Source organism: Stylophora pistillata, chromosome 7, assembly GCF_964205215.1.
Source record: "Stylophora pistillata chromosome 7, jaStyPist1.2, whole genome shotgun sequence".
NCBI lineage: Eukaryota > Metazoa > Cnidaria > Anthozoa > Scleractinia > Pocilloporidae > Stylophora > Stylophora pistillata.
In genome coordinates this window covers 22,613,217-22,638,716 of record NC_142525.1, presented here as the reverse complement: position 1 = coordinate 22,638,716, position 25,500 = coordinate 22,613,217, and the positions used below count along the sequence as shown (strand labels likewise).

General features: G+C 38.7%; 3 protein-coding genes and 1 pseudogene across 3 annotated transcripts in view; 3 read left to right on the top strand and 1 right to left on the bottom strand.

Moving 5' to 3' along the window:
• Positions 1-25,500, bottom strand: part of LOC111329900 (calsequestrin-1) — a 51,751-nt gene that overhangs the window by 21,614 nt on the left and 4,637 nt on the right. The window contains exons 3-4 of the mRNA XM_088727495.1: positions 24,665-24,731; positions 24,472-24,505 (exon numbers count right to left, since the gene is read on the bottom strand). Of these exons, the coding sequence (XP_088583621.1) occupies positions 24,472-24,505; positions 24,665-24,731 (101 nt within the window). The remainder of the gene's footprint in view (positions 1-24,471; positions 24,506-24,664; positions 24,732-25,500) is intronic.
• LOC111329899 (metabotropic glutamate receptor 3) lies at positions 1,130-8,837 on the top strand. Its single transcript, XM_022934659.2, has 2 exons — positions 1,130-1,950; positions 4,831-8,837. Exon 2 carries the CDS (start codon positions 4,851-4,853, stop codon positions 7,449-7,451), a length of 2,601 nt encoding a protein of 866 aa, XP_022790394.2. The 5' UTR covers positions 1,130-1,950; positions 4,831-4,850; the 3' UTR covers positions 7,452-8,837.
• Positions 11,397-14,277, top strand: LOC111329898 (metabotropic glutamate receptor 3-like; annotated as a pseudogene).
• On the top strand, positions 20,158-22,988 carry LOC148727123 (metabotropic glutamate receptor 3-like). The gene has a single exon (XM_088727493.1). The coding sequence runs from the start codon at positions 20,158-20,160 to the stop codon at positions 22,759-22,761; it is 2,604 nt and encodes an 867-aa protein (XP_088583619.1). The 3' UTR covers positions 22,762-22,988.

Here is a 25,500-nt window from a genome sequence, read left to right as displayed (position 1 = left end):
TGGGATTTTAGAAGTTGTGAGGATGTTTACAAGATCATCCAAGATCATTGTCGAATATAAAATGAGGAATCAAGTTGTAAACCTGAAAAAGTTTATCCTGCTAAAACTTTCGCAAAAGACGCGAAATATGTAAAATGCTTATCATCAACAGGGTGCATATGGCTTGTAAAATAGCAGTGCAGTGAAACCTGTTTTAATCGATCATGCATAGAGAATGGCGGGGTAACTGCTCATTTAAATACAGGTAGGCCAGCATTTGACTTGCGTGATGTTCAGGGCAATGGCTATTAAACGATACTATTGATTGTCATTTCAAATGCAGACCGCGCTTATGAATTTCTTGCACAGTTAAGATTGTCATGAAGTGGAGTTTGACTGTCTTTTGGCGTTAATGAATGTCATTTGGGTTAAGATGAAAATGTCTGAAGGAGCTATTGCTTGTGTGATAATGCTGTTAAATGTCATTTGAAATGCAAATGCAGCTATTGAACGCTTGTTTCGTGCAATTGCAGCTTATTTCCTTCTCCATGAGAATAAAGTGTATTCCCCTTAAAGTGCACCTAAACCCAAAATTTTTTCGCTTAACGAAATAAGCCTAGTTTTTGGAGTATTTCTGTGCAAAAATTTTTTAATTTGCTCAAATCCTTAATTTTCTATGCCCAGTCAAAATACGGAAAATCGGCCGCCATCTTGCCCCACGACCGAGTTTAAAGAAGAATGGCTCTAGCGGGTAATGTGACGTCAAATCGAGAACACGAAAGTCTGCATTTCACACATTTTCACTTGTTTGGGAAGATTGTCGTCGATATTGTCCGAAATATGCCGACTAGGTGTGTTGTATGAAGAATGTATGAAGCGCGATACCCTCTTGCAAATTTCGCACGTTGCTACACCTTCTACAACACACTTAGTAGGCATATTTTCGGACAATTATCGACTACAACCTTCCCAAACAAGTGAAAATGTGTGAAATGCAGACTTTCGTGTTCTCGATTTGACGTCACATTACCCACTAGAGCCATTCCTCTTTAAACTCGGTCGTGGGGCAAGATGGCGGCCGATTTTCCGTATTTTGACTGGGCATAGAAAATTGAAGATTTGAGCAAATAAAAACATTTTTGCGCAGAAATACTCAAAAAAATAAGCTTACTTCGTTAAGCGAAAAAAATTTTTTGGTTGTAGGTGCACTTTAATGGAACAACTATTGACGCAATGAACAGACACCTTCAGTAAATGAATGGCAAAAAGTGTAATACGGGGTAAGCGCATAATACGGTGCCACTTAATACAGGCTAAACTGTAGTTTGACTGTCTACATCAAGACCAGATATGAAAGTGGACATCATTTTATGTAGAAAGGAACTGTTAGCAAAATCACATTTCTTTATCATCTCAAACCTCAAGCTAATGGCCTGGGACCAATTTGAACAATCATTAAAGACCAGCTGGCTCCTTGTTTTTTTCCCTTTTCCTCTGAATAAAGCTATTTCGACTTCTTGTTTGGGTTTTGCGACACTCGATCGAAATGTGTCTAACTATGGATGAGACTGAGTTTAACGCATAAATACCTAAAAAATGGCGACGAAATTGCAACTTTACCATGGTTAAAAAAAATCGCCATATCAAGAAATGAGATGGTCGACATGACATGCAATGAGAAATTAATTATTAAAGGCTAACTTATGACGACTTAATTTCGAACTGCAAAGAGTGCTTGTTCAACGAAACGGTACAAGCTGTCGGATTACATCGCTCAGATAGCACTTTTTTGAAATACCTGTCGAAACTTGTCAAAAAGCGGGCTTTCTTTCGTGTAGGCGACGTAAGTTTGCTAGCTTACTGTCAAGAAAAAGGAAGAAAGAGGTCTGTTAAGATTACTTATTATTTTGTTCCCCCTTGAACGTGATACCAAGTACACTTCAAAGAGCGGAGATAAATTGGAATTTAAAGGTAAGAAACGAGTAGCTGGATCTGAGAAGTAGGAGGGATTAGCAAGACTTGCCGCTTGTAAAGAAATTTTCCTCCTGTTCCATTTATGTAAGCTTGACTGCACTAGAATGAGAAATTTTGTCTACTAACATTTAATTTTAACTTATGACACAAGTACCTGCCGCTATAACTCGGCAGAATTGTCGTTGTCGGATTTAGGCAGATTCTTAAGTTAACTTTTCATCATGTGAATGCAAACGCGGCCAACCTTAACCTTCTTTAAGTCGAGTTCCTCAATTATTGAAACTATTAAAACAGGTGCCTACAGCAAAAGTCCGGTTATAATACTCGTAGGGTATACGTGTATCAGCGTAAAGAAGGCTCTCAACAGTCATGTCTACTTGGATGAGGACTTTTCAAGTCCCACAATTTCGCCTCGAAGCAAAATTTCCATTTATTTAAATGAAGCAAGAAATTTAAAGAGGGGGTGTTCTGTTGGTGATGATGGACATCGCTTTCTACAGATCCAAACAAATAGGACAAAAGCTATTTTACTTTATCTGAGATGAGGGTGCTAGGTAAAAGACATTCTCACAGGTAACTTCCGTCTTGTACTTCCTGTCTAAGAAATTCGGCTGAGAAAGCTGGTGGTAATCAGGAGAAGATTCATTTCGCTCTTTTAAAAGTTAAGTTACAAATTCGTAAGGGCATTTCATAGTAACTTGTGCCTAAAAATTTCCAAAAACAAGTTGTTCCGTAAATGAGATCAATGCAAATGTCGAGCAAACCAGAAAACACATTATATTCGGTTATTAAAATTACTAGTGTGTTAAACAGTCATAGCGTCAAAAAGTCGGCCTGGCTGGGTGCCACCCACCTGTTCTTTCACAAATGCGTCATACACTATTTAGGCTTTCACACAAACAGAAAAATAGGTCCGAAATGCGTACATGCGTGGCTTACGAAACTGAGCTGCTTTTTAGTGTCTGGTGTCTTATTAAGTTTCTTTTAGAAGAGCCAATATCTTATTGCGGTTAGACAGTTTCAATATTATTCCTGTACATCAATAAAGCAAGATAACTAGCATACAACAGTCCTAAAATGTTCATTTTCAAATGAGAGATGATGGCCAAACTTTGCTATGGTCTCATTTTGACAAGAAAAGTTGCATATGTAACCTGAGGATTTTAGGAACTTAAAAAAACATCAGCATCACCTCCCAAAGTGGCCTGATAGATTCAGTCATAAATTTGTCTACCTAACGAAGTGGAATTGAGTTCTGAGGTTTGTAGGTTAATTGTCTTTTCTAAGGCAAGTCAGGTGAAATTACCTCTGGGGAGGCATTTCATAGGAATATTTTTGGCATTTTGTGTACCAGTATATGAGGACAAAACTTTGCTGAGGGGCCGGGACATTTGGGAAATGATGTAATCTACACTAGAAGCCATTGGGAGCTTGATTTGGTTTGAATGTATGACTAATTTTGGACAATACATACATGTAAAGTAACACAATGCTTAAGGTAGGTTTCTATTTTCATTTAGAGCACAAAGTTCTATTTTCAGTCGGTTGAAAGCAAAACACTTACTATAATTACTGTATTTTGGTTTGACTGTATTTTCAAGAAAGAACAGAATAATTCAGTTGAAGTAGGTGGATATGGGGTTTTACATGGAAGAATTTAGGGAAAAAAGAAAGGTGCATAACAAGATCAGAACACAAGCAATATATTAATGAATCATATGTTGAGTAGTACTCTGAAGTAATGTTACATTAACATTGCTAATAATTTTTAACCCAATAAGATTTACAATTTGACCTGGAGGTTTTATTTAACAGAAAGTTCAATAGAGATAGAGTGTCACCTTTATGATAATAGATTTCAGGAACTTACAGTAATCAGAGACATAACTTAAACACAACAGAGTTCAATGTACAGGCAAGTGCATGATAGTATCAGGTGATTTTAAGTACCAGAATTTTTCAAGTTTTCTTATTATTGAAACTGTAATTTCATGTCAGTGTGTTTCCAAAATTCAAGCTATGGGGAGACTTGAAATGAATAGGCGAGCTTGACATCATCGTGTAAATGGTCAACTTGACATGCTATCAAAATTTGTCTTTCAGCTGAAATCTTACCCAGAAATACAATTTTGTTCGTGTTTATCCAAGATACATAAAGATATCCAAGCTTTTGTTTATTTTGGTCGGCCACTGTGTATATCAATCAGCACAACCTACTTCGTATAAATCTGATTGGTTTCCAGTGAGATCTATTGTTGCTAAGCCTACCAGTAGTTTACATTTGTACTTGAGTTTTGCACTAGTGATACATGGAAAAGGTACCTGGATGTTTTCAGCCAATCAAGAGTGTAATTTTTCATGTGTATCAGTATTGTGATGAATTAACCAAAACCAACTGAAAAGGAGTTGTAGTCTACTAAATAATCCACACAAAAATCAGTATTAAAAAAGCACTTTTTCAACACATAATTACCTGCTCTATGGCTTGATAAATAGCCAATCAACGATGGCGTTTTTTAAATGCTTGTTTTTGGACATCCGAAGCACTCTCCCACCCGAATTTTAAAAATTTTGAGCGGAGCCTTTCATGAGATCTGGCGCAAAGATTTCGCTTTTGGTAACAGGAATGTCACGTTAGAATGCGAAACAGTAGGCAAAACGGATTACGCGTTTCCAATTATCACCAGGTTAAGGTTAGCGCTGTTGTCGATACTCAGTCATAAATGATTCCTCTGCTTTCGGTGTCTACATCAATAGTTTTCGTAGTTGCATTAAATTTTTAATTGATCTGTTTGACCCGATATCTTGCCCTGTTCGATGAGTTTTTCTTTCAGAAAAACAAGTTAGTGCAATTACTTCTTTTTCTCCCTTCTACAGGAGAAGAAACATTCTGCGCAATGTTCGTAAACATTTACGTATTACTTTTGGTGGTGGCGTTCTATGGTCTTCTGTCCTCACCTGGATCAACAAAGGGGGAGCGTTACTATCAGTCTGGCGATATCACACTTGGAGCGCTGATTACATTACATCATACGGACGAAAATGGCGAATGTGATGATTTTTTCCCCCCGGGACTTGGAGAAGTAGAAGCTATGAAGTTCGCCATAGACAAAATCAACAGGAACCCACGCCTGCTTCATAACACGACTCTAGGATATGACATACGGGACTATTGTAGAAGCACTGTAAAAGTAATGAGACACACCAACGATTTCGTCCGAAAAAATGAAATGGCGTCCGAATTAAAAAACGCCAGTTGCGTTTGTACAACTATAGATAACAAAACACAGAATAAACCTACTCCAGTGACAGCTGTGATTGGTCCAGCAGATTCGGGGGCTGCGATCTTTGCGGGGAGCCTTCTGCAAGTGGCTGAAATCCCACTTATCAGTCATGCGGCCACAAGCGATGAGTTGAGCTCTCCGCAGTACAGTTACTTTTTACGTACTGCTCCTCCCGATAGAAAGCAAGCAAGGGCAATGGCTGATATTATAGATTATTTCCATTGGAGCTATGTAGCTGCAGTGGCAATGGACGATTCTTACGGTCGAAATGGGGTTCGGAACTTGGAAGCTGAGGTATCCAAAAGGCGAACATTTTGTCTTTCTTTCACGGACTACATACCCAGAAAAAACTACACCACAGAGCTAACAACAATTGCGAAGAAGCTTGGACGCCACTCAAATATCCGTGTTGTGGTGCTTTGGCTATTAAGTGAATATGGACGCCGATTTCTTGAAGAAGCAGCAAAACAGAAAATGTTTGACCGCACCTGGATTTTCAGCGATGGTTTGACGGCTGGATGGGAGGAGTTAATGAAAATGGAAAACGATCAAAGAGGAGTTGTCCATGGGTCACTTGGTATTGATCTTCGACATTTTGATGTTCGACATTTCAAAGATTTCTTGATCAAGGAATCCAACCTATCCTTGAAAGAGGAAAGTACCTCAGCTCCTTGGTGGAAGGAGTTTTGGAGACAAAAAGGTCATTCATCTTCCAATGAAATAGTAATCCGTTCGCTATATAACTCCTACATTCCCTATTTGGTAGATGCGGTTTTTGCTATTGCCCATGCCATTGACAACATGAGTGGAATCCATCCTACAGTTAATCCGAAGAAACTCGAGAAGTATCTTCGACAAGTCGCCTTTAAAGGAGAAACTGGGGAAATCCAATTTGATCAGTTTGGAGATCCTAAAACATCGTCTTATGATGTTGTAAATTTTCAGGGAAACGCAAAATCCGATTTAATAAAATTAGTCATCGGATCGTGGGATAATAGTCGAGAGAAAATTCAGATAAACGTTTCCGGCATTAAGTGGAATGCTGCAGCAGGCCACAAAATTGCTCCGAAGTCATTCTGCCACAGAGATTGCCTTGCTGGTGAATATCAGTTACCAACGACCTCTTGCTGTTGGACTTGCAAGAAATGTCCGGATGGAACCGTTAGCGCTGGAGTAAATGATATGAACTGCACCGTGTGTCCCCGGGGACAAAAGCCAAATGATCAACGGTCAAAATGCTTGGATCTTCCTGAAGTTAAAGTCATGTGGTCAAGCCCCGTGTCTGTCGTTATCGTAGTGTTTGTCACATTTGGATTCGTTCTCCTTGCCATCTGCAGTTTCATTCTTTTCAAATTACGGAACACTCCCCTTGTAAAGTCAGCGAATCGAGAGTTAAGTGCTATTCTTCTTTTGACTATCGCAATGGCCTTTTCTTCCTCCGTTTTAACCCTCAGCAAGCCTACAAGCTTTATGTGCAGTTTGCTTCACTGCTGGAGGCCCATGGTCCTTGTAACAATCATCTCCATACTGATAATAAAGACCATGAAGATACTCAGTGCATTCCAAATAAACGTCATGGCCGAGAGATTCAAAAAATGTATTCTTGTAACAAAGAAACAAACGTTTATCGTACTGGTACTAATCTTTCCAGCAGCTGTATTCTCTTTGCTATGGATTATCTTGGACTCGCCACACGAACGACGGATCATACATACAAATGAAGGTTCAATTCTTCTCTCGTGTTCTTTGTATCAATCGTCAGTTGGAATGAGTTTTCAAATCGCCATATCTGTCTACACGTCTCTTCTTGCAGCGACTTGTACATACTACGCCTTCAAAGCCAGAACACTTCCTGAGAACTTTAACGAAGCCAGGTACATTGCGTTCTCAATGTACATTTTACTCCTTTCATGTGTAGCATACTTACCTATTGACATCGGCCTTAAGGGTTCCCATGCAATAAACTTGACATGCGCAATGATACTTGTTAGTTCATATGGACTATTAATTTGCATGTTCGGTCCAAAGATTTACGTAATTCTTCTCAAACCTGAACAAAATAATCACCAGGCCGTGGGTTCAGAGGTCTCGAACTACTCATTTCGTGCGTCTTTTAAAGTTACCGCAGCAGTGACACCTATGGAACCGAATGCCCCAAACAGCCAGAAAATGTTGCAGCTGGAAATTGCCCCGTCCACTGACTCAACAACCTAAGGTTTTTTTGTGAATTCAAATGTTTTCATGGGAGGGGAAAGAACTTATTTAGGAAGTAGAAAGGGATTGTGAATAAGGAAGAATAGTAGGAAAAATTTTAAAGAATTAGGAAAATAGGCTTTCGGATACACTCGTACATATGGATATTCCTAAAAAAAACTTGTAAAGAGAACGATGGAGTAAGGCAAATACATTAGTTCCATGTTACTATAAAATGCAATCATGTGATTCGTATTTTATGCATGGAAAAGGTTTTAGTTATACATTAAGAGTAGTCCAGTTTTGTGGCAGTTTTTGACAAGTATCGAGCGAGAAGCGTTTTTGACAGGTGTTGGAATACTCATTTTGTCCGTATTTTACGGGAAATTGACCAGTGACACTTATGATACTGGATGCCTCCAACTACCAGAAAAATAAATTGTCTCTACCAGTAATTCGACATGTTAAGGTTTTCTAAGACTTCAAATTTTGTCATGGAAAGGGAGAGGACATGTTTAGGGAGTAGAGGGGGACTGGGAAAGAGAATTCGGGGAGAACGGAAGAAAACAAGTTTAAGAATTACGAGATTGAATATTTTTGGAACACTTCTACAAGCAACTGTTCCTGTTTCCAAAGAAGAGATTTTCATAGAGTAAGGAAAACAAACTTGAATTCCATGTCACTATAAGAAGCAACTATGCGAGTTATATTTTACGAAGAGAAATATTTTAGCTATTTATCGAAACCTGTCCAACATTGCTGTACTTTTTGTATTAACCCTTTCACAGCCTAACATCAGTACGCATATATTCCATTCTGTTCTCTATAAATTTCCTAGGATGCTGGCAAGGAATATGTGTTTAACAATCAGCGGCCTCTTTAGTTCATGATCATTTCCGTTATTTTCGTGACTCTAATGTTCGTTTCATGGGTGATATTGCAGGGAGAAGTTAGATGCTATTTACTATTAGGAGTTTAATTGTTAAATGCGCTCTGCAATTGGACTAGAAAAGGCATTGCCACCCTTTCTACTTATCAAACGCAGAATTCAATAAAATGTAACGTGGTCACTCGCCTTTTACCGAGCTTCAAGCAGTTTGATAGTTTCACTTCTCATTATGTATAGCCGTTGTGATAAGTCTGTTATTTCTTTGTTTTTCAATATTCAATCGAAAGACACTGTAACGCAAAGTTTAATCGACTCTTTGAAGACTGGCAAGATCATTCAAGATCACTTGATAATAAAGGTTCAAGTTGAGAATCTAAAAGTTTACATCACGCACCAACATCCCCAGAACATGGGAATTATTCGAAATTTTTATCATAGCAGGGTCTAAAAAGCTTGTAAAATAGCGATGGTTAATTATTTACATCCACAATAAATCGAATGGTCGAGAACCAATCAGATTACAAGAGTCACCAGTGATTGCAAAATAAATGTGACATTCCAAGTCCATTTCAATTTAGTAAATGTTAAAACAGCCGTGTAAAGACAATAAACATTGCAACGATCGATACAATCACAGTGGCGCCAGGACTTCGGACTTCTTCGGAAGGATAGAGCTCGAGTTCGAAGCCGACTAATTACGACAAATTACGAAGAGTCCACGCAATTTGCATATCCCAAAGCGCCTATCGCTTACCCCCGAATTAAAAAGGAATAAAGAATTCTTAATATTCATTATCATTTTTTGCTAAACTTAATGTGGTACTAAGAACACTTTAACAAAAGGGAAACAAATTAGGAGTTAAAGGTAAGAAACGAGTTGTTAATTTGATCTCAATGAAGTGCAAAGGTAGTTGTCAAGCCCCACGGTATCAAAGAAATTTTCCATTTGTTTCAGTTAAGTAACTCTGACGGTACATGAACGGGAAACTTTGTCCATTGAAATATAAGTTGTAACTTCTGACACAAGTACATGCCGCTATAATCTGGTAGAACTGTCGTTTTTGGATTTAAGAAGATTCGAAGGTTAAATTTTAATTTGTCCATGCAAACTCAACCTCACAAAAACTTTTCTAAGTCGATTTCTACAACCACTGAAACTAGAATAACAGGTGCATATTGCAAAAGTCCGCTTCAACCGGTTTAAACAAATATCTGCACACAAAAAGACCTCAAAAATGGCGATGGAATTAAAACGTTATCGTGGCGAAAAATACTGAATCGCCATATAAAGAAATTAAATGGTTGACATGACATGTAATGGTAAATTAAATATGAAAAACTTGTTTATGAATTAAATTCCAATTGTAAAAGAGTGCTAGTTCAACGAAACGGTAGAAGCTGTGAGATCGCATAGCTCAGGTAGAGCTTTTTTTCTAAATGGTAGTCAAAACTCGATAAAAATGTGCTCTAACCATGGACAAGACTGAGTTTAACACATATACCCGGAAAAGAAGACCTAATTCTTCACCTGCCCTTCTGCCCTCCTACCTACGATTGACGATTCATCGATGGATATTTTAAACCCTTTCTTTGTTTTGAAGAGAAGGTATCAACCGATTGAACAGAATATTTTTACAAAAATCGGCAATATATTATGGCGAAAAAGTAATCGCCATGTCATGAGAATTTCAATATAAAACACTCATTTATGACAACTTGATTCGAATTGTGAAGTGTTTGTTTAACGAAAACAGCGAGAATTGCCACAGGGGGCTTTTCAAAATTTACTTGTCAAAACTCATCAAAGCGGCCTTTCTTTTATGTCAGTGACGTTCGTTTAATAGCCGCTGTCAAGGGAAAGGAAAAATTAAGTCTATTAATGTTCATTATCATTTTATTCTTACTTGTATGTGGCGCTAAGAACACTTTAACGAACGGAACACAGTTTGGAAGGTATAAGAAAGAAACGAGTTGTTAATTAGCGAGATCTCAGATGTAAGAAGAGTTGTCAAGACCTCTTTGAAAGAAATTTTCCTTCAGCTTCATTTATGCAAGTCTAGCTGCACTAGAATAAGAAAGTTGGTGTCTGAAATTTAGTAAAATCTTGTGACACAAGTACATACCACACTAGCCCAGCAGAACTACCGTATTAGGTTTTAAAAAAATCCTTGCGGAAACTCTACCTCGCATGAATTCAAACAAATAGGACAAAACGCTATATTACCATATCTGAGATGACAGTGCTAGATAAAAGACATTCTCAGACAGGTAACTTGCGTCTTGTATTTTCTGTCCAAGAAGTTCGGCTGGAAAAAGTTGATGGTAATCAGGCGAATTTTCATTTTACACTTTTAACACTTAAATTACAAATTCGTAAATGGTATTTCAAAAGTAGCCTATGCATAAAACATACAAAGAATAAAAAGTTGTTCCGTAGAAAAATGCAATTTTCGAGCAAACCACAAAATCTTATTCCGTTGTTAAAAATACTAGTGTGTTGAACAGCCATAGCTTCAAAATATCACTAAGCTTTCGAATCTTCCACTGGGTATTTCGCACCTGTATAGTTAATGATGCGTCATAAGCTATTTAGCCCCTCACCACACAAGTAGGAAAATCAGTATAAAAACCGCATATTTTCAACAATTTTACCGTTCCCTTAGATCTGATAACACATAATTACCTGCTCTATTGCTTGATAAATAGCCAATGACGATTGGCGTTTTTGGAATGCATGTTTTTAGAATGCGTGCTCTCAGACATTCAAAACACTCTACCGAGCCGAAGTGAAAACATTTTCTAGCTCTCTCATGAGATCTCGCGCAAAAATTCCAGGTTTGATAGCAGAAATGCCACGTTAGAATGCAAAACAGTAGACGTAACGGATTACACGTTTCCAATTACCACAAGGTTGATGTTAACGCTGTAGTCGATACTCAGTCATATATGATTCTTCTACTTTCGATGTGTACATCAATAAATTTCGCCGTTGCATTAAATATTCAGTTGATCTGTTTGACCCGATATGTTGCCTTGTTCGATGAATTTTTTTCAGATGACAAGTTAGTCCAATTACTTCTTTTTCTCTTTTAAACAGAAGATACATTCTGTGCAATGTTCGTAAACAATTACTTATTACTTTTGGTGGCGGTTTCCTATGGTTTTGTGTCCTTGCTAGGATCGACAGAGGAAGACCGTTATCATCAATCTGGCAATATCACACTTGGAGCGCTGTTTACACTACATCACACGAATGAAGATGGCGACTGCGACGATTTTTTCCCCCCGGGACTTGGAGAAGTAGAAGCTATTGAAGTTCGCCATCAACACAATCAACAGAAACCCACAGTTGCTTGAAAACACGACTCTAGGATATGACATACGGGACTATTGTAGAAGCACTGTAGAAGTAATGAAACACACCAACGATTTCGTCCGGATAAATGAAATGGCTTCCGCATTACAAAAGGCCAGTTGTGTTTGTACAACTAAAGATAACACAACACAGAGTAAACCTACACCAGTCACAGCTGTGATTGGTCCAGCAGATTCGGGGGCTGCGATCTTTGCGGGTAGCCTTCTGCAGGTGACTGAAGTCCCACTCATCAGTTACTCGGCAACAAGCGATGAGTTGAGCTCCCCACAGTACGGTTACTTTTTTCGTGCTGCTCCTCCAGATAGAAAGCAGGCGAGTGCAATGGCTGATATAATAAATTATTTCAGGTGGAGCTACGTGGCTGCTGTGGCAATGGACGATTCCTGCGGTCGAAATGGGGTTCGGAACTTGAAAGCTGAGGCAGCCTAACACCAAACATTTTGCCTTTCTTTCACGAACTACATACCCAGAAGAAATTACACAACAGAGCTAACAACAATTGTGAAGAAGCTTCGACGCCACTCAAATGTTCGTGTTGTGGTGCTCAGGCTGTTGAGAGGATATGGAAGGCGATTTCTTGAGGAGGCGGCAAAACAGAAAATGTTCGACTGCACCTGGATTTTCAGTGATATTTTAACGGCTGGAAGCGAGGAGTTTATGAAAATGGAAGAAGATCATAGAGGACTTGCCCATGGGTCAGTTGGTATCCAACTTCGAAATTTTTATGTCCCATATTTCCAAGATTTCTTGATCAACGAATCCAACAAATCCTTGAAAGAGAATAGTGCCTCGGCTCCTTGGTGGAAGGAGTTTTGGAAACAAAAAGGTCATTCATCTTCCAATGAAATAGTAATCCATTCGCTATATAACTCCTACATTCCCTATTTGGTAGATGCGGTTTATGCTGTTGCCCATGCCATTGACAACATGAGCGAAATACATCCTACAGTCAATCCGAAGAAACTCTAGAAGCATCTTCGACAACTCGCCTTTAAAGGAATAACTGGGGAAATCCAATTTGATCAGCTCGGAGACCCTAAAACATCGTCTTATGATATTGTACATTTTCAGGGAAACGAAAAATCCGATTTAATAAAATTAGTCATCGGATCGTGGGATAATAGTCGAGAGAAAATCCAGTTAAACGTTTCCGGCATTAAGTGGAATGCTGCAGAAGGTAACAAAATTGCTCCGAAGTCATTCTGCCAGAGAGATTGCATTGCTGGTGAATATCAGTTACCAACTATCTCTTGGTTTTGAACTTGCAAGAAAGGTCCGTATGAAACCGTTAGCGTTGGAGTGAATGGTATGAACTGCACCGTGTGTCCACGCGGACAAAAGCCCAATGATCAGAGGTCAAAATGCTTGGATCTTCCAGAAGTTCAAGTCATGTGGTCAAGTCCCGTGTCTGTCGTTACCGTAGTGTTTGCCACATTTGGATTCGTTCTTCTAGCCATTTGCAGTTTCATTCTTTTCAAAATACGGAACACCCCCCTTGTCAAAGCAGCCAATCGCGAGTTAAGTTCTACCTTTCTTTTCACTATCGCAATGGCCTTTTCTTCCTCCGATTAAACCCTCAGCAAGCCTACAAGCTTTATGTGCAGTTTGCTTCACTGCTGGAGGCCCATGGTCCTTGTAACAATCATCTCCATACTGATAATAAAGACCATGAAGATACTCAGTGCGTTCCAAATAAACGTCATGGCCGAGAGATTGTAAAGATTTATTCTTGTGACAAAGAAACAAGCGTTTATCGTTCTGGTACTAATCTTTCCACCAGCTGTATTCTCTTTGTTATGGATTATCTTGGACTCGCCACACCAACAATGGATCATACAGACAAATGAAGGTTCAATTCTTCTCTCGTGTTCTTTGTATCCATCGTCAGTTGGAATGAGTTTTCAAATCGTCATATGTGTGTACACGTCTCTTCTTGCAGTGCCTTGTACATACTACGCCTTCAAAGCCAGAACACTTCCTGAGAACTTTAACGAAGCCAGGTATATTGGATTCTCAATGTACATCTTACTCCTTTCATGTGTAGCATACTTACCTATGGACATTGGCCTTAAGGGTTCGCACGCAACAAACTTGACATGCGCAATGATTCTTGTTAGTTTAAATGGACTATTAATTTGCATGTTCGGTCCAGAGATTTACGTTATTCTTCTCAAACCTGAACAAAATAATCACCAGGCCGTGGGTTCAGGTGTCGACTGAACTACTCATTTCGTGCGTCTTTTAAAGTTACCACTGCAGTGATACGTATGGAACCGAATGCCCCAAACAGCCAGAAAATGTTGCAGCTGGAAATTGCCCCTTCCACTAACTCAACAACTTAAGGTTTTTTGTGAATTCAAATGTTGTCATGGGAGGGGAAAGAACTTGTTTAGGAAGTAGAAAGGGATTGTGAATTACGGAGAATAGAAGGAAAAAGTTTAGGAATTAAGAAAGGGAGATTAGGTTTTCAGTTACACTTTTACATATAGATGCTCTTCTCCCCAAAGAAAATACTCGAAAAGAGGACTACATAGAAAGGCAAATAATTGAATTCCATGTTAAAATAAAATGCTATCATGTGATTCGTATTTTCTTCATTGAAAAGTTTTTAGTTATTTATTGAGAGTAGTCAAATGCTGTAGAAGTTTTTGAGAAGCGTCAAGCGACAAGCGTTTTTCACAGGTGTCGGACTACTCATTTCGTTCTTATTTTACGGGAAAGACAGCAGTGACACTCATGATACTGGATGCCTCAAACTACCAGAAATGTTGCAGCTGGAAATTGCCTCTGCCAGTGATTCGACATCTTGAGGTTTCTAAGACTTCAGATGTTGTCATGCAAAGGGAGAGGACCTGTTTAGGGAGTAGAGGAGGACAGGGAAAGAGAATTCAGGGAGAACGGAAGAAATCATGTTAAAGAATTAGGAGATTGAATATTTTGGAACACTTCTCTATGGAACTGTTCCTGTTCCCAAAGAAGAGTTTTTTTAAAGAGAATTTTAGAGTAAGGAAAACAAATTAGAATTCCATGTTACAGCAACTATGTGAGTTGTATTTTGTGAACGGAAATGTTTTAGGTATTTGTCGAAACCAGTCGAACCTTGCTATAGTTTCTTGTGATAACCCTTTACACCTTTACATCCTAACGTTAGTATGCATATATTCCATTCTGTTCTCTGTACATTTCCGAAGGTGCTGACAAGGAATTTACGAGCGATATTGTATTAATAAAGGGATAACCTTTCTACTGAGTCGGTAGATAGTTTCGTCCCTGAATTGAAAATGTTAGCCATGACTTGTAATTTTTGTGACTGTTTACGGGACAGTGTGATCCGTGATCGTATTGTTCGCGGAATTAAGAACGAGCAGAGTACGAAGAAAGAATTAATTATCATCCAAGCCAGAGCTTAGACGATGTGAGCGTGGACGACGGCCACCAAACACTTTTAAGTTTATGGCTGCGTCAAAACAAAATCACTTTTGTGTGACTGTTTTGACGAAGCCATAAACTGTACTAGAGACTTCTGACGCATTATAGGGCTCGAGTATTTACGACGTGGAGTTGTTTATTCCGTGGCCACAAATTTCGCGTAGTGCAGTTTTAAAAGGATTGAACTGTTTTGAAGTTTATCATGACACTTAAGCGATAGATAGGTACTACTTCTTAACCAACCTTTTCACCAACGATTGATAATTCATCGATGGATACTTCAAATCCTTTTTGCTATAATGAAGAGAAGGTTTCAATCGGTTTGGATAAAATGTTTTCACAGGAAAGACTCATCATAAAATGGAGATCGAAATTAGAAATTTCTCATGGCAAAGAATTGTTCACAATTTCAAGAAAATTACATGGTTGACATGACAAAATGAGAATCTACATTTTAAATAACAATTTATGATAACTCATTACGAATTGTTTATGTGTTTGTTTAATGAAACATTGAAAGGTATCAGACTGTAACAGTCAGATAGGGCTTTCACCACTTACTTGTCAAAACTCATCAAAAAGGAGGCTTTCTATTCTTTTAGTAATGTACGTTTCCACGCTACTATCATGAATCAAAGGGCGCCTGTAGCAAACTCATGGATAAAGTATTAAAGAGACATATACTTGTAAAGTTGCTATCAGTAACCTAAGGTGTTAAAAAAAGAAAAGATAGAAAGTAGAACCATTGCAAGTATAGAAATTATAATACTTAAGTATATGATGGAAGCCCCCAAAAGGGGTACGTGGGTCATTTTTGCTGGGTATGTGCAGCTGGCTTCACTGTAAACATCAAATTTCAAATCTGAGTAAGATCGAGCTACGTCGTTTGATTCTGGAGGGGGGCCTGGGTGAATTCAGAAAAAAAATTCCTGCAAAAATAAGCTCGAAACGAAATTCTTGTGCGGATTAAGTAGCCTTCACATCCAAAATTAGGGGAAAAAATTTGATTAAAGCAGCTTGCTTGAAGAAAAAAAATATATTGCTCACCAGGGTTCAAAATAATTTTTCAGCTTTTAGCGAACATTTGTAGACATTGTGAAGGCTTATTTTTTTTACCGGCTGTAAATAAGAAATGAGCAGTCAGCACATGTCTTCAACACTCAACACTTTGGTGAAAAATCGCCGGCAAGTGTGCTAAAAGTTCCGGCTGCTGCCGGCAGCCGCCTGTTATTTTGAACCTTAGCGCATACTTCTACGGTGCTCCTCGTTATGTTTTCGCCAGGGCGTTTCAAAGATCCCACAAATTCAGTCTTCAAGTTGATCATAGCACTAATCTGAAACATTCGAGGTCCATTTCAATTTAATAAATGTTGAAACAGCCGTGCAAAGACAATAAAAATCGCAACGATCGATGCAATCACAATGGCGCCAGGACTTCGGACTCCTTGGGAAGAATAGAGCTCCAGTTCGGAGCCGACTAATTACGACTAATTACGACTAATTACGAAGAGTTCACCCTAATTTGCATATCCCAGAGTGCCTATCGCGTACCCACGAGTTAAAAAAGAAGAAGGAAGTCTTAGTAGTCATTATCGTCTTTTGCTAACTTTAATGCGGTACTAAGAACACTTTAACAAAAGGGAATCAAATTAGAAGTTAAAGGTAAGAAACAAGTTGTTAATTTGACCTTAATGAGATGTAAGGAGAGTTGTTAAAACCTACGGTATCAAAGAAATTTTCCTTTTGTTTCATCTAAGCAACTCTGACGGTACATGAACGGGAAGCTTTGTCCATTGATCTAAAATTTTTACCTTGTGACACTAGCACATGCCGCTATAACCTGGTAGAACTGTAGTTTTCGGATATAAGAAGATTCGAAGATTAAATTTTAAACCCGTCCATGCAAACTCAACCTCGCAAAAACTTTTCTGAGTCGGTTTCTACAACTACTGAAACTACAAGAACAGGTGCATATTGCAGAAGTCCGCTTCCACAGCTTGTAGGATATACGTGTGTCAGCTTATTGAAGACCGCAATTGTTATATCTACCTCGGATTTGACGGGAAAACGTTTGTGGTAATCAGGGGAAGTTTCATTTCCTTCAGTGTACAGCAGCTTTGTTAAGTTACAATTTGGAAGAGTGCATTTCATAGCCATTTATGCATAAAACACACAAAAACTAAAATTTGTTCTGTAAATGAGAACAATGCCATTGTCAAGGAAACCACAAATTAAAACATATTCCGTTGTCAAAAAAACTATAGGTGGATTACACGACGACTCAAAATTACTGCGATTGTATATCTCGTAGGTCAATTTGTGACCAAAATGGGTCGATTTGTACCCAAATCGATTAGTTTGCAGATGCCTAACCGTTCCATGAAGTAGACAGCGTATTGCGTTTCGAAAAGGAGCAAGGTTTGAAAAAAAAAATAAGGTATACCCATGTCTCAGTTCAGTTTTAGAGATGTTTCGAAACTGCAAAACTGTTTGGCGCATTCTTCATTCTTCGACTGCGCTCCATTTTTAGCCGTCTTGATTACCCTTGTAGTCTTACAGATTCTGTTATTTCCAAATTTGTTTCTCGTAAACCTTGTAGGCACAGCGGAGAGAAATGCTGACGAGAGCAACATAGTCAGAATTAATCTACCATTCAAAGATCAGGTTTCAGCTAATTCTGTTCGGAGACAGCTGTGTGATCTCAGTAATAAGATTGGCCTCGTTTTGCAGCCAGTTTTTGTAAGCAAAAAATTAGAACAAGACCTAAAACCTAAAGAACCTAAGCCGTCAATTGTTAATCAGCGATGCGTTGTTTATCATTTTGTATGTGATCTGTGCGATGCAGATTATGTCGGCTATACGGCCCGACACCTTTTTCAACGTGTCGCTGAACACAAAAATTCGGAAATTGGCATGCATTTTCATGAAGCGCATGGTAGGAGGGATTGTTTGAATGATAGTCATTTTAAGATTCTGAGAAAGTGTCAAAGCAAATTTGATTGTTTAGTGTTTGAAATGCTTTATATTAAGAAATTCAAACCTAATTCTGAACGTGCAAACGGACTCCATAGACCACTTTCATAAATGGCTGCCGTTTAAATATTCTTTTGTTTAAATTTAAATTAGCCCTTCTGGCCTCGCTTGAGATAATGTATTCTTCTGAGTTTTGTATTGGAGAACGAGGCCAGTAGGGCTAATTTTAATTTAAACAAAAGAATATTAATCCGGCAGCCATTTATGAAAGTGGTCTATACGTGCTAAACTTTTTTTTTAACCCAGAAATTATTTCTCTTATTGTCCGTTTTTAGTATTTATAGAACTTATTTTTATACATTCTTGACTTGATAATGACGTTATGTTAACGTCGAAACGTCGTCGATTTTAGCTTTCTATAGCTTTTTATCGTTTTTAAAATTTACAATTTTATCAAGCAACGTTTCGTCGCAAGTTTTTATCGTCAAATGTTATTCCAAGTCACTTCTATGTAAAATACGGTTCCGCTTAATACGGCTTCCACTGTAGTTTGACATGAGAGACCAACTGGCTCCTTGTTTTGTTTTGTTTTTTTCATCTTTGCTCTGAATAAAGCTGTTTCCATTTCTTGTTCGGGTTTTACGACACTCGATCGAAACGTACTCTAACTATGGAAGAGACTGAGTTTAACACATATGTATACCCGCAAAAGAAGAATCGAAGTTTTTTAGGTTCATAGTGACACTTAAAACGAATGACCTAATTCTTCACCTGCCCTCCTACCTGCGATTGACAATTCATCGATGGATATATTAAACCCTTTCTTTGTTTTGAAGAGGAGGTATCAACCGATTGAACAGAATATTTTTACAAAAATCGGCACTATATTATGGCGAAAAAGTAATCGCCATATCATGAGAATTTCTTTATAAAACACTTATTTATGACAACTTGATTCGAATTGTGAAGAGTGTTTATTTAGCGAAAACGGCGAGAATTGCCAGAGGGGGCTTTTCAAAATTGCTTATCAGAACTCATCAAAGCGTCCTTTCTTTTACGTTAGTGATGTTCCTTATGTAAAGGGAAAGGAAAAATAAAGTCCGTTAATATTCATTATCATTTCATTCTTACCTGACCCAAAGAACACTTTGACGAACGGAAGACAGTTTGGAAAGTAAAGTAAAGAAGCGAGTCGTTAATTTGCGAGATCTCAGATGTAAGATAAGTTATCAGGGCCTCTTTCAAAGAAATTTTCCTTCAGTTTCATTTATGCAAGTCTAGCTGCACTAGAATAAAAAAGGTGGTGTCTAAAATTTAGTAAAATATTGTGACAGAACTACATACCACACTAGCCCAGCAAAACTACCGTATCAGGTTTTAAAAGAATCCTTGCAGAAACTCTTCGTCGCGTGAATTTAAACTTGAGCTAACTTAACATTTTATAAATCGAGTGCCACAACTTCCGAATCACAAAAACAGATGCCATAGCAAACGTTCGCTTCTACAGCTTGTCTATTTATACCTCACCGTCAAGAAGGCCCGTAATAGTTAGATGTGCTTATAATTAAGACTAGAAGTACAGCTTTGATTTCATTTCAGTGAGTGGTAATCACGCGAATATTCATTTCACACTTTTAACACATAAATTAAAAATTCGTAAATGGCATTTCAAAGTAACCTATGCATAAAACGTACAAAGAATAAAAAGTTATTACGTAGAAAAATGTAATTTTCGAGCAAACCACAAAATCCTATTCCGTTGTTTAAAGTACTAGTGTGTTGAACAGCCATAGCTTCAAAATATCGGCTTGGCTATCACTAAGCTTTCGAATCTTCCACTGAGTGCTATTATCGATACTCCGTCAAATTCGATTTCTCGGCTTGCGATGCCTATATCAATACTTAACGCAGTTTCAAACTAGGAGAAAATAATCTAGCATGACCTTTTCGGTTGATCTATCTAACTCGATAAGTTATTCAGTCTAACGATTTGTCCCAAAACTACATGTTAATCAAGTAACCCTTTTTTTCCTTTGTAACAGGGAAAAACGTTCTGAAAGATGTGCGTAAACAATTGCGTGTTACTTGCGGTGGTGGTGTCTTGTGGTTTTCTGACGTCGTCAGGGTCGACAAACAAGGACCGTTATCACCAGCTTGGTGATATCACACTTGGGGCTCTGATTTCATTACATCACCCTAATGATGATGACGAATGCGGTGATTTTACCCCAACAGGACTTGGCCTTGTGGAAGCTATGAAGTTCGCCATCGACACAATCAATAGGAACCCACAACTGCTTCGAAACTTGACTTTAGGATATGACATTCGCGACTACTGTAGAAGCACTGTAAAGGCAATGAAACACACGTACGACTTTGTCCGAAAAAATGAATTGGCGTCAGAATTCCAAAACGGCAGTAAAGTCGTTAGCACAATTAAGGATAACTCAGTACAGAAACAACCAACGCCGATAACAGCTGTGATTGGTCCAACCGATTCAGGGGCTGCGATCCTTGTGGGAAGCCTTTTGCAAGTGGCTGAAATCCCAGTTATCAGTCCCTCGGCGACAAGCGATGAGTTGAGCTCTTCGCAGTACAGTTACTTTTTTCGCACTGCTCCTCCCGATAGAAAGCAGGCAAGAGCAATGGCTGATATAGTAGAGTATTTCCATTGGAGCTATGTGGCTGCTGTGGCAATGGACGATTCTTACGGTCGAAATGGGGTCCGGAGCTTGGAAGCTGAGGCAGCCAGAAGGCAAACATTTTGTCTTTCTTTCGCAGATTACATACCGAGAGAAAAGTATATAGCAAAGCTAGCAAGAGCCGTGGACAAGCTTCGACGCCACCCAAATGTTCGTGTTGTGGTGCTCTGGCTGTTGAGAGGACACGGAAGGCAATTTTTGGAGGAGGCTGCAAAACAGAAAATGTTCGACCGCACCTGGATCTTCAGCGATAGTTTGACAGCTGGAAGGGAGGAGTTTATGAAAATGGAAGACGATCATAGAGGAGTTGTCCATGGGTCACTTGGTATTGAACTTCAACATTTTGATGTTCGACATTTCCAAGATTTCTTGATCGACGCATCCATCGTATCCTTGAAAGAGGAAAGTACCTCAGCTCCTTGGTGGAAGGAATTTTGGAAACAAAAAGGTCATTCATCTACCAATGAAACAGTTATTCGTTCGGTATACAACAGCTACATTCCTTATTTGGTAGATGCCGTTTTTGCTCTTGCCCATGCTATTCACAACATAAATAAAATCCATACTACTGTCGATCCAAAGGAACTCGAGGAGCATCTTCGCCAAGTCACATTCAAAGGAGTAACTGGGGAAATCCAATTTGATCAGCTAGGAGACCCTAACATATCGTCTTACGATATCGTTCATTTTCAGGGAAAGGAAAAATCTGATTTGATAAGATTAGTCATCGGATCATGGAATGAAAGTCGTGAGGAAATTCAGTTAAAGGTTTCCGACATAAAGTGGAATAATGCAGCAGGTTACAAAATTATTCCGAAGTCATTCTGCAATAGAGATTGCCTTGCTGGTGAATATCGGTTACCAACGACCTCGTGCTGTTGGACTTGCCAAAAATGTCCGGATGGAGCTGTTAGCACTAGAGTTAATGATATGAACTGCACCGTGTGTCCCCGAGGACAAAAGCCCAATGAACAGAGGTCAAAATGCTTGGATCTTCCTGAAGTTGAAGTCATATGGTCAAGCCCCGCGTCTGTACTTATCATATTGTTTGCAACAGTTGGACTCCTTCTCCTTGCCATTTGCAGTTTCATTCTTTTTAAACTTCGGAACACTCCCCTTGTCAAAGCAGCCAATCGCGAGTTAAGTTCTATCCTTCTTTTGACAATCGCAAAGTCCTTTTCTTCCTCCATTTTATCCCTCAGCAAGCCCACCAGCTTTATGTGCAGTTTTCTTCACTGCTGGAGGCCCATGGTTCTTGTAACAATCTTCTCCATACTGACAATTAAGACCATGAAGATACTCAGTGCATTCCAAATAAACGTCATGGCCGAGAGATTCAAAACATTTATTCTTGCGACAAAGAGGCAAACGTTTATCGTTTTAGTGCTAATCTTTCCACCAGCTGTATTCTCTTTGTTTTGGATTATCTTTGACTCGCCACACCAACAACGGATGATACAGACAAATGAAGGTTCAATTCTTCTCTCGTGTTCTTTGTATCAATCGTCAGTTGGAATGAGTTTTCAAATCGCCATATGTGTGTACACGTCTCTTCTTGCAGTGCCTTGTACATACTACGCCTTCAAAGCCAGAACACTCCCTGAGAACTTTAACGAAGCCAGGTATATTGGATTCTCAATGTACATCTTACTCCTTTCATGTGTAGCATACTTACCTATTGACATCGGCCTCAAGGGTTCACACGCAACAAACTTGACATGCGCAATGATTCTTGTTAGTTCATATGGACTATTAATTTGTATGTTCGGTCCAAAGATTTACGTAATTCTCCTCAAACCTGAACAAAATAGTCACCAAGCCGTAAGTTCAGAGGTGTCGAACTACTCATTTCGTGCGTTTTTTAAAGTTAAGACAGCAGGGACACCTATGGAACCGAATGCCCCAAACAGCCAGAAAATGTTGCAGCTGGAAATTGCCCCTTCCACTAACTCAACAACTTAGGTTTTTTAGTGAATTCAAATGTTGTCATGGGAGGGGAAAGAACTTGTTTAGGAAGTAGAAAGGGATTGTGAATTAGGAAGATTAGAAGAAAAAAGTTAAAGAGTTAGGAGATTAGGTTTTCGGATACACTTGTACAAATAGATACTCCAAAGAAAAAACTTGTAAAGAGAACTATGGAGTAAGGCACATAATTTAATTGCATGTGAATATAAAATGCTATCATCTGATTCGTATTTTGTCCATTGAAAAGGTTTTGTTGGAAAGTTTATTGAGAGTAGCATGTTTTGAAAAGCGACAAGCGTTTTTCACAGGTGTCGGACTACTCATTTTGTTCGTACTTTAAGGGAAAGACACTAGTGACACTTATGATACTGGATGCCTCCAATTACCAAAAAAAAATTGTCTCTACCAGAAATTCGACATTTTAAGGTTTTCTAAGACTTCAAATGATGTCATGGAAAGGGAGAGGACCTGTTTAGGGAGTAGAGGGGGACGGAGAAAGAGAATTCAGGGAGAACGGAAGAAATCAAGTTTAAGAATTAGGATACTGAATATTTTGCTACACTTTTACATGTAACTGTTCCTGTTCCCAAAGAGAGTTTTTTAAAGAGGACTTTAGAGTAAGGAAAACAAACTTGAATTCAATGTTACTATAAGCAGCAATTATGTGTTGTATTTTACGAACAGAAATGTTTTAGCTATTTATCGAAACCAGTCCAACATTGCTGTATTTTTTGTATTAACCCTTTCACAGCCTAACATCAGTACGCATATATTCCATTCTGTTCTCTATACATTTCCTAGGGTGCTGACAAGGAAAATGTGTTTAACAATCAAAGGCCTTTCTAGTTCATGATCATTTCCTTTATTTTCGTGGCTCTAATGTTCGTTTCAGGGGTAATCTTGAAGGGAAAAGTTTAGTTGCTAGTCAGTTTTAGGAGTTTAGTGGGTAAATACGCTCTGGAATTGGAGTAGAAAAGGCGTGCCACCCTTTCAACTTATCAAACGCCGAATTGAATTAAGGGTAACATGGTCACTCGCCTTTTACCGAGCTTTGAGCAGTTTGCTAGTTTCACTTTTCATAATGTATGGCCGTTGTGATAAGTCTGTTAGTTCTTTGTTTTTTAATATTCAATCGAAAGGCACTGTAACGCAACGTTTAATCGACTCTGTGAAGATGTTGGCAAGATCATTCAAGATCATTTGGCAAATTAAAGGTTCAAGTTGGGAATCTCAAAGTTTATATCATAAACCAACATCAACAGAACATGGGAATTATTCAAAATGTTTATCAACGTAGGTTTCAAAAAGCTTGTAAAATAGCGATAGTTGATTATTTACATCAAGAATAAATCGCATGACCGAGAGCCAATCAGATTGCAACGGTCACCAGTGACTGCAAAATGGATGTGATATGAATGTTTATCACCATCAGGCTCCAAAAAGCTTGTAAAATAGTAATAGTAGTGATTATTTACATCAAGAATAAATCGTATTGCTGGAGCCAATCCAGGCTCCAACAAGCGTGTAAGATAGCAATAGTATGACTGTTTACATTGACACTAGATTAGAAAGTGGACACTGTTTTAGTAAAAAAAAGTGTAACAAAAATAATTCTTCTTTATTATCTCAGACCTCAAGCTAATTACCTAGGAACAATTTGAAAAAAAATTACAGATGTACATGTAGTACAAGGTTATCAAAACTTACCTTGTGGAGAAATCCAACGAGAATATCAGCTGACCTGTTGATAAGTGACAAATGAATTGTACTCACCACATTGTTTAAGGTGACATCTAAAGCTTCATTATTTATAACTTCACAAAAGGTAATTCAATGCTTATCTATCTACTATCAAGAGAAATGCACGACAATCGCCATTCTTTACACCAATTTTTATTACCTGTGTCCAAAGTATTCTATTCTCTTTCCTCTGTGGTAAACCATAATTGCCCCAGAGTATTTCACACCTGCAGCAAATTTGTGTTTGAAATGTAAGTACATCTGATGATAAGAAAATATTTTCTCTTATGGAGCAATTAAGAATGATTTTTAACACTTTTACTCCGATTCTGATGATGTTAGTGCACAGAGTTTTGCATCAGATCAATTAATAGTCTCATAAATGATATTTCCCTTCATTCTCATCATCTGTCTGCTTCATATTGAGTTGAGTAATAAGAAGGAGAAGTTTTTTCTTGGTCATTCAGGGGAGTTGAAGGGTTAACTGTAGTGTCAATTACATAGGTATACTTGAGGAGAAGGAGGAGGAGGAGGAAGAGAAGGAGGAATAGGAGGAGGAGGAAGAGGAAGAGGAGAAGGAGGAGGAGAAGAAGGAGGAAGAGGAAGAGAAGGAGGAGGAGCAGGAATAGGAGGAGAAGAAGTAAGAGGAAGAGGAGGAAGAAGAGGAGGAGGAGGAGGAGAAGGAGGAAGAGAAGAAGGAGGAAGAGGAGGAGGAGGAAGACGAGGAGGAGCAGGAGGAGGAAAAGGAGGAGGAGGAGGAGGAGAAGGAGGAAAAGGGGGAGGAGGAGGAAGAAAAGGAGCAGGAGAGGGAGAAAGAGGAGGAGAAGGAGGAGGAAAAGGGGGAGGAGGAGGAAGAAAAGGAGCAGGAGAGGGAGAAAGAGGAGGAGAAGGAGGAGGAAAAGGGGGAGGAGGAGGAGGAAGAGTAGGAGGAAGAGGAGGAGGAAGAGGAGGAGGAAGAGGAGGAGGAAGAGGAGGAGGAGGAGGGGGGGAGGAAGT